The sequence below is a fragment of the Rhinoderma darwinii genome, chromosome 1, assembly GCF_050947455.1.
Source record: "Rhinoderma darwinii isolate aRhiDar2 chromosome 1, aRhiDar2.hap1, whole genome shotgun sequence".
NCBI lineage: Eukaryota > Metazoa > Chordata > Amphibia > Anura > Rhinodermatidae > Rhinoderma > Rhinoderma darwinii.
The window spans coordinates 163,695,127-163,712,626 of record NC_134687.1 but is presented as its reverse complement, the minus strand read 5'-3'; the positions used below and the strand labels follow the sequence as shown (position 1 = coordinate 163,712,626).

The following is a 17,500-nucleotide window of genomic DNA, read 5'->3' as shown; positions in this document are numbered from 1 at the left end:
TCGCACTGGGGTCATGTAAGGGAATAAAAGACATATGGGGAGAAGATAAATCTTGAAAGAGAGATCAGATCATTGCACTCACCAGTAATATGTGTTGACACGTTGGAATAAATCGATTAGGAAAGTGGAACAGGAGATCAGCATAAAGGAGGCCCCAGTACAGAGAGAAGGGCAGGTCTCCCCAGACTACAGCCTCTTCACCCATCCATCCTGTAAGGACTAGCACTCCCATCGATTCTCTTTTATTCCAGAATACTTTGCTCTTATTCCATACAAGAAGTGCAGCCCGACATCCATATCCACTTGTTATCTCCTGAAGGATCCTGAATGTGATCACCTTATATCCACCCCCTCCTTCCTCAACACCAAAAGCTGACAAACTTCCAATACATTTCTCCCAATACACAAATCCGTCTGCCCGGCCTCCTCCACCCTTCACCCTGGCCAGACACAAAGCTTACATGGCACCCTCACCTAGAAAAGACCTATCACATGGTCAATGTACAAACTGCAGTAAAAGCCTCTGATCAGAGGTTAGTGCTGCTGGAACATTGCAGCTGCAACTATATCTTCCACTGTGGATTACACATTGCCGGGGAGGGAGCCCACAAATGACCGCTGGTTTGTATAGAGTAGAATCTTGCCTTTTACTAATATTTTCATATATATCTATCTATATATCTATATATCTATATATATATATATATATATATATATATATATATACATACATACATATATATATATATATATTTTATATATATATATATATATTTATTTATTCACATTCATTACTTTATTTTTATTTAGTACTAGAAATTAATATTGTATTGTAATCTAATATATATTATAATTTTATAATACAATTTTATGTGTATTTGTATTGTGTGTGTATTTGTGTGTTTCTCTCACATTTTGCTAGTTATCTCATTCATGCATTATTAACATCTGTAGATTCGTTTTTACACTAATTATTAAACCCTAAGAATTATCAATTTCTATTCCTTGAGAAAAACAACAATATTTACATTTTATGTTTTTCTTTTCATATACAAGCGATGAATAAAACGTTACATTATTTCACTCCAGACAAGGGAAAATTTCCCGAAGAGATACTTTTATTGTTAAAGTCGTATCATTTTCCTTTTTTTTCGCCAAATATTTTTTTTTACAAGACAATAATTCGTTTACAACCGGATTTTGCAATGAAATTCAAATAATAAATAATGACATTTCTAAACGCTACAGTCCAGCGAGTTTATTATATTGGATGGGAGTTTTGCTGGGATTCTATTTGGTTGGGAGGGTGGTATTCTGTATTTGGAATAATGAAAGGAACCTTCAGAATTTCTAGAGTAGGAAATAAAGCACAGCCTGTGCCTGAAGTTCTCTGTGATATATTCATAATGGACCATAGTTCACACAAAATGTTACCTTGTATTTTGTGCACAGACCATGGGGCTATTCTCTAGTGAAGCACATAGAAATACATTGCTTATATACAGTCACCTGGAGGCAGATTCTGTTTTCTCTCCCATTGCATGCTTTATTTTAAAGCCTGGTGCATATTCATTAACACTGTAAAGATCATATGACCGACAACTGCTGCTTATAAAATTAATTTGACATTTCAGTATATGTACATCCTTTCAGTCCATTTTAACAATGCTAAACTTAAGAAAAAAAATGAACAAGCTTTAGAGTAACATTAAAATTCCATATCCAGTCAAACGTGTCCATATACATATATATATATAATTCTCCGTGTCCACCGCATTCGATCTCTCGTAGTCAAGACACCTTTGAGTTTGCAGTTTAATATCTTATTTTCTCCTTTATTGTATAGAGTCCACATGTGATGAGTCTTTAAGGAAAGAATGGTTCCCATATAATATACATACATGCACATATATACATCACACGGGTCTGTCCACAGCATATTGACACGCACTGAGATTGGATCCAGGGTTCTGAACACTGGCATATCCAAAACTAGAGTGCTGCTTAGCTTTGAGTCTAAGGCTTGCCAGGCTGGAGTTACATGTGTCCCTGTAGACATAGGGGGGTGTTGGAGGGGCATAAGGGCAAGCTGGCGTTGGCACGGCAGAATTCAGAGAAGGGTTGCTCAAGTTGTTCAGGTTGTTCAAGCTGTTGAGGCTGGAGCCTGGCACCCCTGTGACTGCAGAGGGCACCATACTGGAGGACATACTCATGGAGGAGATGGAGTTGGGTGTGGAGAACATACTTTGTGAGGATAAGGGGTTAACATTCATAGAGTTGAAGAAAGGAAAGCTCTTGGTGGAGAGTGAAGCCGAGGTGAGGCCCTTGGCTGCCCAGTTGTTGTAGGAGTACCCTGGGTACATGTCATCATAGGGTTGCATGAGCCCATTAAACTGAGGCCCGAAGCCGTTTTTGCACAGTTCTGCTTGCTGGTTCCTTTCTCTTTTTCTCCATTTAGCTCTGCGGTTCTTAAACCAAACCTGTAGTAAATAAATACAATAAACGTCACTTATATGTCTCACTGGACCCCAAAAACGTCTATTAGAAAACGGATCCCCCCTGTACACACGCTGCTAAGTTAATTCTATATCTCATACATAACCCATCCTACAACTCATATTACTGAATGTGGGCACAATCTTGCTCTCTATATAGGACCACAGCAGTATTAAATATCTCTAGACAGGATCAACATATCGTTTTGGGATATGGGGACATAAAAGTAAAGGACTGATGATTTCTTTGTACAGTGAATAAAGCCTTTATAATAAAATAAAAGTTAGCGCTTTGTCTATGATCTCCCAGTGCTAATCTGCCCTGACTGCAAAGAACTTCTGATCCAACTTGTCCCCTCTGCTGCTTGTTGGCATAACTTGTCTTTTAGCTAAATGAGATCCCTGAGACGCGCAGACAATGGGGGATCAATGTGCAATACACATCCTGGGTGTGTGACTTGTCAGCCACCCTCCTGCTGGGTGAGTTTGTGTATTGGAGCAGTCCTGTGTCTGCCCTGTTTACACTAATCATGTTGTACATTACAGATCACTGTTAACTGTACCATTAATCCCTGGCACTCACTTGACAAGGATCACATTATCCTGCCTTTAGCATTCACAAAATGGGCCTAATTTGAGCTGAAAAGATATCAAGTGTAGATCCTTTCTGATAAAATACTTGCTGCTCACTACAATCACCGCGATGCAATGTTACCAGGCGCTTGATTCAATTATTGTACCTCTCTACACTGTCGGGAATGACCACCCTGGGGTCACAGATGATCAGTTCATACACATGTCATCTCTGTAGAGCCTGTATTATTGTAGGGCTTGGATTAGCTTCATAAAATGTTGTTTCCACATTTTTACAATGATTACTGGGCTAATATTTGCGCCCACTTTGCCCCTGACACAGGCTTTGCAGATAGTCTTTCAAGGCTGTTTTCATGTTTTAGGTGCTATAAATCTTATCTTTCTCAAGCAGGAGATTGTATGCAGCCAGTTTGGGTTTGCTCAGTAAAATAGATCTCTTGAAACTGCTATAAAGTATCATTCAGCAGTCTCATATTGATATTTCTCTCCCTCTCTTTGAACGTGTGTAAGATTACAAATATCACTTCTTAGGCTGTAAAATTCACAGATGCTGGAAAGCAATCTGGCCCCAAGAGGCAATTTATGTCCAAATATCACATCATCATCAGCAATGTGTATTCAAAGAATATCTATGCTAAGATGTCGTATCTATTATTATTATTATATTATTTATTATCAATATTATTATATTAATATATTATATTGAAACCGAACTAATGAATTGTAAAGATAACTATAATTCACAGGTGAGTGACATGAAGTTGTATCTATCTATCTATCTATCTATCTATCTATCTATCTATCTATCTATCTATCTATCTATCTATCTATCAAAAAATGAGCAGCACTCCAAATGTTCAGGTGAAAACGATAGGTACTTTATTCCCTGTGCTCAGAACCTATCTCCTGCTGCTAATTTGTTGACTACTGGGACATTGGTCGGTTCCCTGGGGCTTGCACCCACCGTTGCCGGCAGTGCTGCTGTATTTTTTTCATATCTATCTATCTATCTATCTATCTATCTATCTATCTATCTATCTATCTATCTATCTATCTATCTATCTATCTATCTATCTATCTATCTATCTAATCTATCTACACATATATACATACATGCACAGATATACAGACACATGTTAACATAGTGGTTGTCCTTACCCTGACTCTGGCCTCTGTGAGGTTGGTCCACACAGCAATCTCCTCTCTGGTGGACATGTCAGGGTAGCGGTTCCTTTGGAAGGTGGCCTCCAGTTCTTGTAATTGCTGGCTGGTGAAATGAGTCCTCTGCCTGCGTTGTCTCTTCTTCTTGGAGGGATCGTCAGCGCTATTATCGTCATTTTTACTTTGGTGGGTTTTATCTTTATCTGTTGAATGAGAAAAATAGACCCAAATTCAAATTCAAGTATTCAATTCTTTGCTGTGTGTGTGTGTGCATATATATATATATATATATATATATATATATATATATATATTTGTGTGTTAAGACAAAGAGAACAGCTAATGAGCTTTGCCCTTTCGGCCTGGTGAGACAAGCAGAGGGTTCGCCTACAAATCCAGTAAATCCCTATTAGCTCAGGGCTGTGGATTATAGTCCCCTGGTTGCAGGAGTGGAGCAGAAATGCTGCACGCATTTATTACACACAATAAATAGAGCTCCTTGCACAGATTTCCTTATAGAAAAAGACAATGTAGTGGATATTGCACAATACAACACGTTTCTTGCTGCACTCATTCTTGGTCATGTCTATCAGCTATTATTTTCTCATAAGGTGCAGATCAGTTGATCCCCAGGAGCAGCAATACAACAGAGCACATGAGTCATTTATGACAAGTTGTAGTCATTCCAGCTATTTACTAAAACTTATCACACAGCGGTTGTGGAGTTGGATGAAGGACAATTTCATGACAGTGTCACACAACTCAGTACAAATGAAGCAAATCCCTGCTAGTAGTAATAACGCATTGTATATTGTGTCATTGCTGTCATTCACTGCAATTGCTGCAATATTCCCAGTATAAACACATCTAGATCTACATCTTCCTGCAACATGATGTAAACTAAAAACCACTGCACACGAATGTTTATAAAAAAAATTATTTCAACTAAGAACAGCAACAGAATGGTCACGATGAACATCATATTAATAAACATAATTGTGATAATTATAATAAACCATTAGTACTAATATTATTATTAATATAACTAATAATAATAATGAGAATTCATTTTATCGTTATGTTTAATACTAGCAATAAATATAAGCACAGATTTCTAAACATAATAATGACTATTTATACTACTAATATTAAACATAAAAATAATTATACTAATAATGAATTCTAATAAAAAAAAATACTCCTAAAAATAATAATAATCATACTAATAAAAAATAATGATGACGTCTCCATCATAATAGTGACGAAAAAGACAAATGCACACAGTCGGCTTGATCTATAGTGGTGAGTTGTGTGGTAGAGGAGATGAATGATGGTGGGTGCATGGTAAGTCTATGGTACAGGTATGCCAGTGGCTTTGGGCCGGTTCTTACCTACAGCTTCTGGGCTGGAGGTGTCAGAGATGGTGTGCACCTCCAGTCTTTGCTTACACTCCACGGAGCGCTGCCCCAGCGAGGAAGCCATGGAGAGCAGGGTCACTGACTGGTGATGGGAAGATGCTGATGCCAGTTTACTCCCGGCTAAGTGCTCCAAGTGTAAGGGGTCTTTCATAGAGTTCATAGAAGAGGAGAATGTGTGTAGAAGGGAGCAGCCTTCCCAACAGATCCAGAGGGATTACAAAAGAACAATCCTCTATGGCAGGGATTGAGGTTCAAATCCACTGTGCGTCCAACTGGTGGCACCAAGACTATAGAAGGTGTAAGTAACAGTGGGCAGCAGCGCAGGCTGGTGGAGGAGCTGTCACTGGTAAGTGCACGATTACTTCTTGCTCAGTCCACTATACAGTCATATTAGGAAGCAAGGACTGTATGTTCCTATAGGAGAAATCCCTCTATAGCAGCAGTAGGCAATGCATGGTATAGTACGGGCAGTGTACCCAGCACCGGGCTGCACCTTCACTAGTGACAATGGACACTCAGCAATAGCTCAGCCGCTTCCCTGTTTCACTAACATCTTAAACCAGAGTTGTGTCCTACCCAGCTGTCTGACGTCATCCACATTACACCCCACCCCTCTGTACTGCTGTGTACACACCCAGCACACGCGTCCTAGCCAATCACAGTCTCCTCCTTCTGGGCGGGGTTACCGTAATTATAGACACCAATCCGCACTTGGCCAGGGCGGGAATGCAGCCCGGTTTCTCAATGCACAATTGTCAGCATAGGACTTCGGAGAGGTGTATGGCCCAGCAGTCTTGGCTATATGCAGTGATGACTCTTGTAATACTATGACTTGCTTTTATAATTTATCATGATTATTTATTATTAATAATTGTAATAATAATGATTATTAATATACAGTCGGTATTAAATAAATACATTTACTGATAATCCAAAACAGTCGATGTGAATAACAGCAGATAACAGAGTACAATCGTATAATCTTTCCATGAACTATTCCATGACTATATTAAGGCCGATTATAAATCTGTATTCCCTGTGTAGGTCTTCGTACAGTTATTAATCCAGGTCCTATAAATAAGGACACTAAACAGTGGGGATGATGGGTCCTGATAGCTGCGGATCTGACCTTCCTCACACGAGGTTTATGTGTATATTCAGACATGTAAAGACAGGGCAGCATTCCAGCATTTTACATCTAGTGACAATTTTATGCTCATAGCTCGGGGGGATAGTTTATTTTTTATGCTGCTCAATTTTGGACTTTATATTCCATTTATGTACATTGTGCTCCATGGAAATGTCTCCCAACGCCAAACATCGCAAGAAAAAGAAGACGTTATAAACTACCGGTCCTATATCCCTGTCAGGCCCATAATCTGACACTGACAGGATCTGGAGCACAGACAAGATCTTTATCAAGGTATATGTCATAATGATATCCGCAAACCAAACTATCTATCTATCTATCTATCTATCTATCTATCTATCTATCTATCTATCTATCTATCTATCTATCTATCTATCTATCTATCTATCTATCTATCTATCTATCTATCTATCTCATATCTATCTATCTATCTATCTATCTATCTATCTATCTATCTATCTATCTATCTATCTATCTATCTATCTATCTATCTATCTATCTATCTATCTATCTATCCATCTATCATCTATCTATCTATCTATCTATCTATCTATCTATCTATCTATCTATCTATCGCATATCTATCTATCTATCGCATACCGTATCTATCTATCTATCTATCTATCTATCTATCTATCTATCTATCTATCTATCTATCTATCTATCTATCTATCTATCTATCTATCTATCTATCTATCTATCTATCTATCTCATATCTATCTTATATCTATCTATCTATCTATCTATCTATCTATCTATCTATCTATCTATCTATCTATCTATCTATCTATCTATCTATCTATCTATCTATCTATCATCTATCTATCTATCTATCTATCTATCTATCTATCTATCTATCTATCTATCTATCTATCTATCTATCTATCTCATATCTATCTATCTATCTATCTATCTATCTATCTATCTATCTATCTATCTATCTATCTATCTATCTATCTATCTATCTATCTATCTATCTATCTATCCAAAAATAAAATAACAATTACTTTGGCTTGTGTTGATCTTTATTTGAGGCGTTGTATCCCTGAGATTTGGTGCTGGATTTCCCAGACCCCACAGCGTTTCATCAGAGACAATGCTCTTACATTGTGTAGTGCCTTTTAATCTGATAAGACTCTAATTTGCTTAAGTCTTTTAAATGGGGGTTTAGACCGGCCCTAGCCGTTTTCTTATTGAATTCCCTGTAATTCCCAGCAGATCATAAAGTATATGTGTAAAGTAAATATTTCCACTTTCTGCACTGCAGCTGATGACCTGTAACTGAGTCAATATGAATTTGGATCAATCTTGCACTGTTTGTGTATTAAGTATATGTGTGCTGTGACAGGGTGATGTGATCATTAGGGGTGGCCCCCAATAAGTGAGAGGCCTGGAAAAAGCTATCACTAATCTATGCTGATTCAGAGCAGGGAACTAGATAGATTATATACCATATATTGCATATGCTTACATATTATATGTATATGTTATAGTTAGGGGGGCTCCGACAGTATAATAACACTATAGAAAAGGAATCCTGGCAGTTTTCTCTACCCACCGATCGTTTTGATTAGTCTCAGCTAATGATAAAGATTCCAATTTTGTAGGTTTTCTGAATATTCTAAGATTTCTAATAGTAAATTGCAAGGTGTTATTTGAGGGAAAGTGAACAGAATGATGAGCATATAGTGATCTTATAATACCTCAAACTTTATACATGAAAACAACCAGAACTGGTACGTTATAGAATCATTCACACAGGGCGCAAGCGTGTCGAGTGAAATAAACACATATGGATTTGTATAGTAGATTGTAATGCAGTCCTGCCCTACTCCATATACACAGACCTGTCAATGCCTCCAGGGTTCACAATTAATAACAGCAGTCTATTAGTTTCACACATCTCCATAACACTCGCATACAAGCCCGATAGTGGGGCTTTAATAATACGGGGGATGTATGCTCTCCTCCTATGGTCTGCTGCGGTTTTTTTTTAACATTCATAATAAAAGAAACAAACAAACAAACAAACAAACAAACAAACAAACAAACAAACAAACAAACAAACAAACAAACAAACAAACACTACTAATATCCCTTATTGTACAATCTCCAGTCCCTCTAGCTGTGCTTTTCCAATAATCGTAATGCGCAATTACAAAAGCCTATGATACCCCACACCTGCTTGTATGGTGGAACATATGCTGTAATATTATACAATATTTAGATATGGGGCTTACTATCATCTATCTATCTATCTATCTATCTATCTATCTATCTATCTATCTATCTATCTATCTATCTATCTATCTATCTATCTATCTATCTATCTATCATCTATCTAATCATCTATCTTTTCATTTAGAGGGAGAGATAAATTACATAGATATCTAATATGTATTATCACTCACACACTGCATTACATACATTGCATCTTCGTTTTTGTACAATATATGTCGAACACTTACACATTAAATACATGCTATAAAATATATATCTTCACAAATTGAAATAAATAAATGGACACATACAATATATATATATATATAGTTATATTTATATCATATCAAGTGTCTTATCTATCTATCTATCTATCTATCTATCTATCTATCTATCTATCTATCTATCTATCTATCTATCTATCTATCTATCTATCTATCTATCTATCTATCTATCTATCATCTATCACATATATTTATAGGTCTTTGGATTACACCCACACCCACACCCACACCCACACACACACACACACATATATATATATACTTTTATTTATATATATGTCTGTATATATATATATATATATATATATATATATATATATATATATATATATAGTGACATACATTATCATACACATTAGTTGTAACGACTAATAATTGTGCAATTACCCGGACAGGATCCTGTCTGTGCTTTTCTAATAATACTCCTGCACATCCATATAGGTACCAAGTGCAGCCCCATTTACTGAGCTAAACTCTGCTGACTGAAAACTGTCACTGACAAATCTCATATAGTGCGTTCGCAGAGACTATAAATTACAGGATATAGTCGTTGATGAAAATGCAATTATTTTAGTGAATATTCTCATTTCTACATATCATGAGTGCCCATCTCTATTGCAAAGATATTCACACTAGCACTGTTCTCTCCTATCTGCTACAGCTTTCAGTACAATTATTATCATTGTATTTAATGTGATATTTGCAGTATTATGCACTATATCTGACATCAAGTCATGAGCATAACCCTGCTCTGGTGGCAGATGCGCGGGGTTAATGCAATGCCAGTTGCCCCAGTGTCATGTATACAGCTTATTGCCATAATATTCCCCTAATAGATAAATTGCTCCTGCCATTTCATAACACCGTCCCCAGCCTTGCTGCACATATCGTGGATTACTGGCCATTCTCCTGGATGGAGAGCCATTAATTACCATTCAGTCAATATTAGGCAAACGACAATGCTTTCTCCATAGGATTAAGCAGACATCAGATTGTTCCATTAGTTTATTCCTGCTCACGAAACAAGCTTTGCTTGTACATTTCTGGTTCCCTGGAGTCATCTCAACATCTCCTGAATATATTATATTATTATCATTATCATTACTGGGAAGAACAACAGAAAATACTACTGAGAGGCAGCACTCAATGATTCTAATTACAGCCATATCAATTACAGCATTTTAATAAACTTTGAGAGATGTCAGTATATGTATGTATGTATGTATGTATGTATATATATATATATATATATATATATATATATATATATATATATATATATATATATATATATATATAAAAATCCAAAAAAATGAAGAGGCAGCACTCCGAGGAAATTGGTGAAAAAAAGTGGTGTGTTTATTCACCCCAGGCAGGCAACGTTTCGATCCGTCTCTATGGGATCTTTGTCAAGCTTGACAAAGATCCCATAGAGACGGATCGAAACGTTGCCTGCCTGGGGTGAATAAACACACCACTTTTTTTCACCAATTTCCTTGGAGTGCTGCCTCTTAATTTTTTTGGATTTCATTAACAAGGGTTCCTAGGAGGCCTGCACCCACTGCTGTTGCTGTGCTGCTTTACTCTTTTTCTCATTTTACATACATATATATATATATATATATATATATATATATATATATATATATATATATATATATATATATATATATATATATATATATATATATATATATATATATATATATATGAAAAGACAAATAAATAAAAAAGAATAAAAAAAAAAGAATATATATATATATATATACATACAGTCCAAAAGCAGATGAACACAGCACTCTAACATGCCGTACATTAGGCCATAGGCTCGTTTCCGGGGGATGAATCAGTTCCCGAATTTCAATTTAAAACGACCATAGTAAAAGGTTACGGCACCAGGACTTCAGAATAGATGAGACAGGGTGGATTTATTCACCTCAATCCACCCTGTTTCACCTATTCTGAAGTCCTGGTGCCGTTATTTAGTTCTATGGTCGCTATATATATATATATATATGTATATGGTTATATATATATATATTTATCTCTCGACATCATCGTCTCGTATAAATGTTTTTTTTATGCCATTATCTATCTATCTATCTATCTATCTATCTATCTATCTATCTATCTATCTATCTATCTATCTATCTATCTATCTATCTATCTATCTATCTATCTATCTATCTATCTATCTATCTATCTATCTATCTATCTATCTATCTATCTTAAAGAAGCCGAACTAAACGAACAACACAACAAATAGAATAACAAATATGAAAACATGAAGTGTATAAAAAAAAGGAAAATATACATCAAGTAGACACCGGTTTTAAATCAAATGGCATAAAATATATAACGGTCTGGTGTCAATTTTAATCAAAATGTATATAAACAATGTATAAACTTAGGTATCTTTTTGGACATACAAATATTATATATGACATATAGTTCACTTTATGGAGATAAACGGAAATTTGTAAATGCAAATAATCGATGCTTGCTGTACTGTATTATTAACTATTACCATTAAAAAAAAACTATTATCATAAAAACTATTTTCAATCCTGGGTACAGGAAAATAAAAATCTACAGTCGTCCTAGATTTATAGAAAGCAGGGAATTTGACACGTTGTTCAATAATGACTGTGTGGAGTCAGGATGTCATGTTACATATAGCGCACAGTGTAGTATTTGGAGCGGTATGGTGTGAGGAAGACCACCTGTCTATAGAAGCCCATTGTGCAGTATACTGCTCTACAGGCTAAGGTGGTTTGATTAATGGGGTGGGGAGGGGGGGGGGGGCGGCGGCAATATCAGGGTTAATGTCATTTCCAGGACAACAGATTTTGCTGATTAGCTGCTTATACAAAGATTCATGTAATATAATATATCCACATCACTTGTACTTACTCCATGGTGGGATCGAAATAGTAGTGTAAGCATAGTTTATGAGACGGTAAACGATAGATAGAAATTAATATAAATATATATATATATATATATATATATATATATATATATATATATATATATATATATATGTTGGTGCTATGCGATCCCGACCTCGATCCAACGGTCCTATAGATATATGTAGAAATGACCGTAGCACTCCAAAAGTTAATGTCAGACAAAGATGTGGTTTATTATTCCATGTTTCAGAGACAAGCTACGTTTCAGCCCTCTCACAGGACCTTTTTCACACACACACACACACACACACACACACACACACACACACACACACACACACACACACACACACACACACACACACACACACACACACACACACACACATATATATATATATATATATATATATATATATATATATATATATCCAAGAAAAAGACAACGAAGCAGCAGTCAAAAAAACTTGGGTTTATTCAACCAACATCCACTACAACGTTTCACCCTCTCTATGAGGCCTTTTTCAAGTCAAATCTGATTTGACTTGAAGAAGCCCTCATATAGAGGGCGAAACGTTGTAGTGGATGTTGGTTGAATAAACCCAAGCTTTTTTGAGTGCTGCCTTGCTCTCTTTTTCTTGGATATATGCTATACAAGGAGGGGTCACTCCTTGTTTGGAAGCGTAGCACCGGCCTTCATATAATTACAGTGCTGCCCCTACTTTTGACTTTTGTATATACACATATGCTGCTGGATCCATTTGTTTGACTATATATATATATATATATATATATATATATATATATATATATATATATACATATATATATATATATATATACATATGTATATATATATATATATATATATATATATATATATACATATGTATATATACAAAAATTATGCTATTTTTATATTTTTATTCTTGCATAAGTATTCACTTATTCACTTACATTAAACACCTGTCCTAGATTAAGGGCACGGAGACTTAATAATAGTCATCGTTTATAAATATATTTTTTATTACATAGTTAAAATAATATAATCGGAAAAATGTATAAAAAAAACCCCCAAAAAAACAAAGACAGACAAATCCATAATTGACATTGTCTGAAGTGTTATCACTTTACGCTATGCTTCATGTCAAATCCTCTATCTAACAACAGAGGGCGCTCTATGCTTATCCTTGTAATACGCTCTTCAGCTTTATATATAGGGAAAGGCCCAGACTTCTTGAAAAGCTTGTAAATGGCATCCAATAAACGATAGCTGTGTCCTATTACGTCTTAATAAACCGCATAGACATTGCAATATCCGTATTTTCAGCGGCATGCGTAATATTTGCATAGTTAAGTTTATCTGGTTCTAAGTATACAAATTTGGATGCTTTTGTGCATTGAGAAAGGCAGTGATATGCAGGGGCTGCCTGATTTATGTTTTTTTTTTTTTGTTGCGCCAAACACTATACATATATCTCTCAGATTCAGTTTTTTTTATGAGCCCCCCTTTTTAATTGTTTTATTTTTTACAAAGATGTCCACTATGTCCTAAAAGCTTACCACTGGCATTGTGATGTGTTCTGCCTGTCAGCCTCCCTGATTCTTTTCTGCTGCTTTCTGTCCCCTTTGTAGCAGAGAAGTCACCTTTCTTCATGTCAGCTTCCTTAGGGAAGAGGCACTCCACTGCAGAGGGCTGCACCCCTGAGTCCAGAGAAAAATGACATTAGACATGGGGCTTTACTGCAGAGGGGGTCGGATGGGGGATCACCCGCTCTATCTGCACTGTGTTCTTTCATTTCTTTACCCTATACCATAACTCCAGGCTTTGCAGCCATTACACGTTTCTTGTTTTGTACAAATCCAAATATTTAAGCACATTTTTTAACATCAATATACACAATAGACTTGATTCCATTATGTTAACATTGACACCAAGGAAATGGTCCTTACCTAATTGGACACAAGCTGTCACCAACTTGCGACAGTTAGACTCCATTCCAGCAATTGTCTCTCAATCGGTAAATTACTGCAAGTTAAAACGCAAAATAAAAATGAAAAAATAGTTTTGTCATAGACCATACACATAAATAAGTTATATGCAAAACCATCGTTTATGCAATAGGGCAATTAAAACCCTCGTATTATTATGATTATTATTATTGCTAATATTATATTACTGTTTATTAATAATAATAATAATAATAATAATAATAATAATAACAATAATAATATTAATTATATTACGTGAATTAATGATACTTTTTTATGATTCATATTTACCATAATCATTATTATTATTATCGTCATGATTATCATTAATCTTATTATAGTTTTTGTTACATTTTGTTTGTGCTATACAATAATAATTTTTTTTTTTATTGCCAACAAGACAATTTATTTAATACCAAAAAATTCCTCAACAGGACAAATGTCAGAATTTTTGTAGTTATGATCAGATTATTATTATAATAATTATTATTATTATTATTATATACGTTATTATAAACAATTATACTTTAGTCAATTGTATTTTTTTTAATCTATATATTACACCATATTAAATATAAGAAATAAAGAATTTGTGGAAAATAAATCAAACATTTCCAAAAAGAAATAGTATATATATATATATATATATATATATATATAGAATATAACCCCATAATAAGTTGTGATGTGATTTGTGCACATCTCGTTGTCATCGTTGCTGTTGTTACAGGGAAAACATTAGTTAATTGTTTCCATCAATGGCTCATTTGGTAAATTACATTATAATTAATGAGGGCTGAGAGAAGGCACCTGCCTATAGTCCAATGTGTATTTTCATGTATTTTAGGGCTAGGGAAGCTACTGTACTAGATACAATTCAATGCATTTATATGGTGCATGGAATGTTTTGCACACAGCATGGTTGGTTGGTTCTAGACTGGCACTACAGCAGCATGCACAGATCATTGTGTAGTTCTAGTGTGACAACAATTAGTGTGTGGTGTGATAGTTGTGACAAGTAGCAATCACTATGGGTTTACTATAGTTTGTAGTTTTGGTATTGCCCCTGTTTTTCCCAGGCTAATGCCAGTCAGGAGCAGAAGTTTGGCTGCCCAGGTTGGAATGATTGTGCAGTAAAATCACAGGATTAGTGGCTGATTGAGATGTCTGTTGGTGAGATATTAGAAAATTCATTATCCCAGCTCTCCCCTCCTAACTCGATATGAAGTAACACAGATGGGATTTTATTAGACCAGGCTTGGAATGTTTACTTATGATAATTTGGGAGGAAATTTGCATGTCATCATCTTGGTAATCTTTTCTCTCCTTTAATGTCTGCATTGGCTCGATGATTGCTTCATGTCTGCACTGATGCAAGATTGTGACCTGGAGCTACGGCCTTATTATTACAATGATCTTTTTTATTTAAACTTTATTATGGTCACCCGGTCACATCTCCGCTCCCTGTTCCTGCAGGCGATACAGAATTATTCTCTGCGCTTTAAATACTGACGCAAATGATATTTACGTCCAACTTCTATGTATTTTATGGAAGACATCTACTACTGTGATAGATAGATAGATAGATAGATAGATAGATAGATAGATAGATAGATAGGTAGATAGGTAGATAGATGATAAATAGATGATAGATAGATATGTAGGTAGGTAGATAGATTTTAACTGAAACACATTATATGCACAAATCTATCTATCTATCTATCTATCTATCTATCTATCTATCTATCTATCTATCTATCTATCTATCTATCTATCTATCTATCTATCTATCTATCTATCTATCTATCTCTCTCTCTCTCTCTCTCTCTCTCTCTCTCTCTATCTATCTATCTATCTATCTATCTATCTATCTATCTATCTATCTATCTATCTATCTATCTATCTATCTATCTATCTATCATCTAAATAAAACAGAAAAAAAAGCGCAGCACCGTTCAATTGGTGTAGGGTGCAAAGTTTCTGTTCGGACACAAGACCAATGTCCCAAATTACCCAACACAAATCCAAAATACAAGACAGCACTCCAAATTCTGTAAAAAAAAATAGGATCACTTGCTTGAGAAAGGCCCCATGGAGTAGGGCTGAAACGTCGCAAGTGGTGATTAAAGTGATCCTATTTTTTTCCACTGTATTTGGAGTGCTGTCTTGTATTTTGGATTTGTATCTATCATCTATATACACACACAAACCCATCTATGTATATTCTAATGTATATCATATACTGTATATATAAATGAGTATATGTATGTGTATATATATATATATATATATATTTTATCTTTATTTTATATATATATATATATATATATATATATATATATATATATATATATATATTTACAAATTAAAAAACGAAGAAATCGCAGCACTCCAGCAATAGTGCAGAGTAGAAAAAGTGGTTTATTCCCCCATGTCCGTCCATTGTATATATCAGTATATACGAAAACAAACACACACACACAGACACACACACACACACACACACACACACACACATCATTTTCATATACACAATTTTGTGTGTGTATATATATATATATATATACACAAAATTGTATATATATATATATATATATATATATATATATATATATATATATATATTTAAATCAAATAGTAAAACCAGCAACTTCACTGTAAATCCTAAATTGTAGTGTTACATGTGCAACTGTCCTACTATATATACATACAGATATATTTCTGTTCTAACACGGGCAATGTCCTGCAGGTCACGCGTTTTGCAGTGCTGTGTTGTGCTGTCACACTGGAGCAGGCCTGTTTACGGTACAATGCACTAGGTTGTAAACACTTGTAGAAATGCCTGGACCACCAACCTGCTGCTACTTTCCTTTACTCCACTTTGCGGTAAATTTGAAAGTATATTATTTTCATGCTTGATTCATAAATACACAATTCCCATTCCCCATTCCAGCTGTTGTAGCAGTCAAACCCCTTATATGTTTTATGCCCTATAGCCAGCCAGTCTGCTGTTAAAATTATAGCAGACACTTAAACACAAGTATCAAACAGTCCACTTCTGTGCACAGGGGGCTGCGGCCCAATGAAAAGGCAAAAGAAAATGAGATATGTAATTTTATGTCTGGGGCACATTTAGCAATATTTCACACATATCAGTATCCTCAGATCTCCAACCATCTGGACTTGCTTTGTCTTCTGTTACAGACTCGCTTGACATTCTAGGGACGTGCTGGGGTTAACTTTCTTACAATAGACAACCCTACACTTTCCATGG

General features: G+C 35.2%; 1 protein-coding gene across 4 annotated transcripts in view; it reads right to left on the bottom strand.

The window, feature by feature from the left end:
• Positions 1 to 1,110: 1,110 nt before the first annotated feature.
• The window catches only part of PITX2 (paired like homeodomain 2), a 28,828-nt gene continuing 12,438 nt past the window's right edge, over positions 1,111 to 17,500 (bottom strand). For 2 of the 4 annotated variants that reach the window (XM_075849729.1, XM_075849726.1), the window contains exons 2-5: positions 14,188 to 14,263; positions 13,798 to 13,938; positions 4,248 to 4,453; positions 1,111 to 2,480 (exon numbers count right to left, since the gene is read on the bottom strand). In XM_075849729.1, the coding sequence (XP_075705844.1) occupies positions 1,917 to 2,480; positions 4,248 to 4,453; positions 13,798 to 13,938; positions 14,188 to 14,233 (957 nt within the window). In that variant the 5' untranslated portion in view covers positions 14,234 to 14,263 and the 3' untranslated portion in view covers positions 1,111 to 1,916. Of the gene's footprint in view, positions 2,481 to 4,247; positions 4,454 to 5,641; positions 6,215 to 13,797; positions 13,939 to 14,187; positions 14,264 to 17,500 lie in introns of those variants that run through there. The other 2 variants (XM_075849730.1, XM_075849728.1) reach the window with 2 other exon arrangements.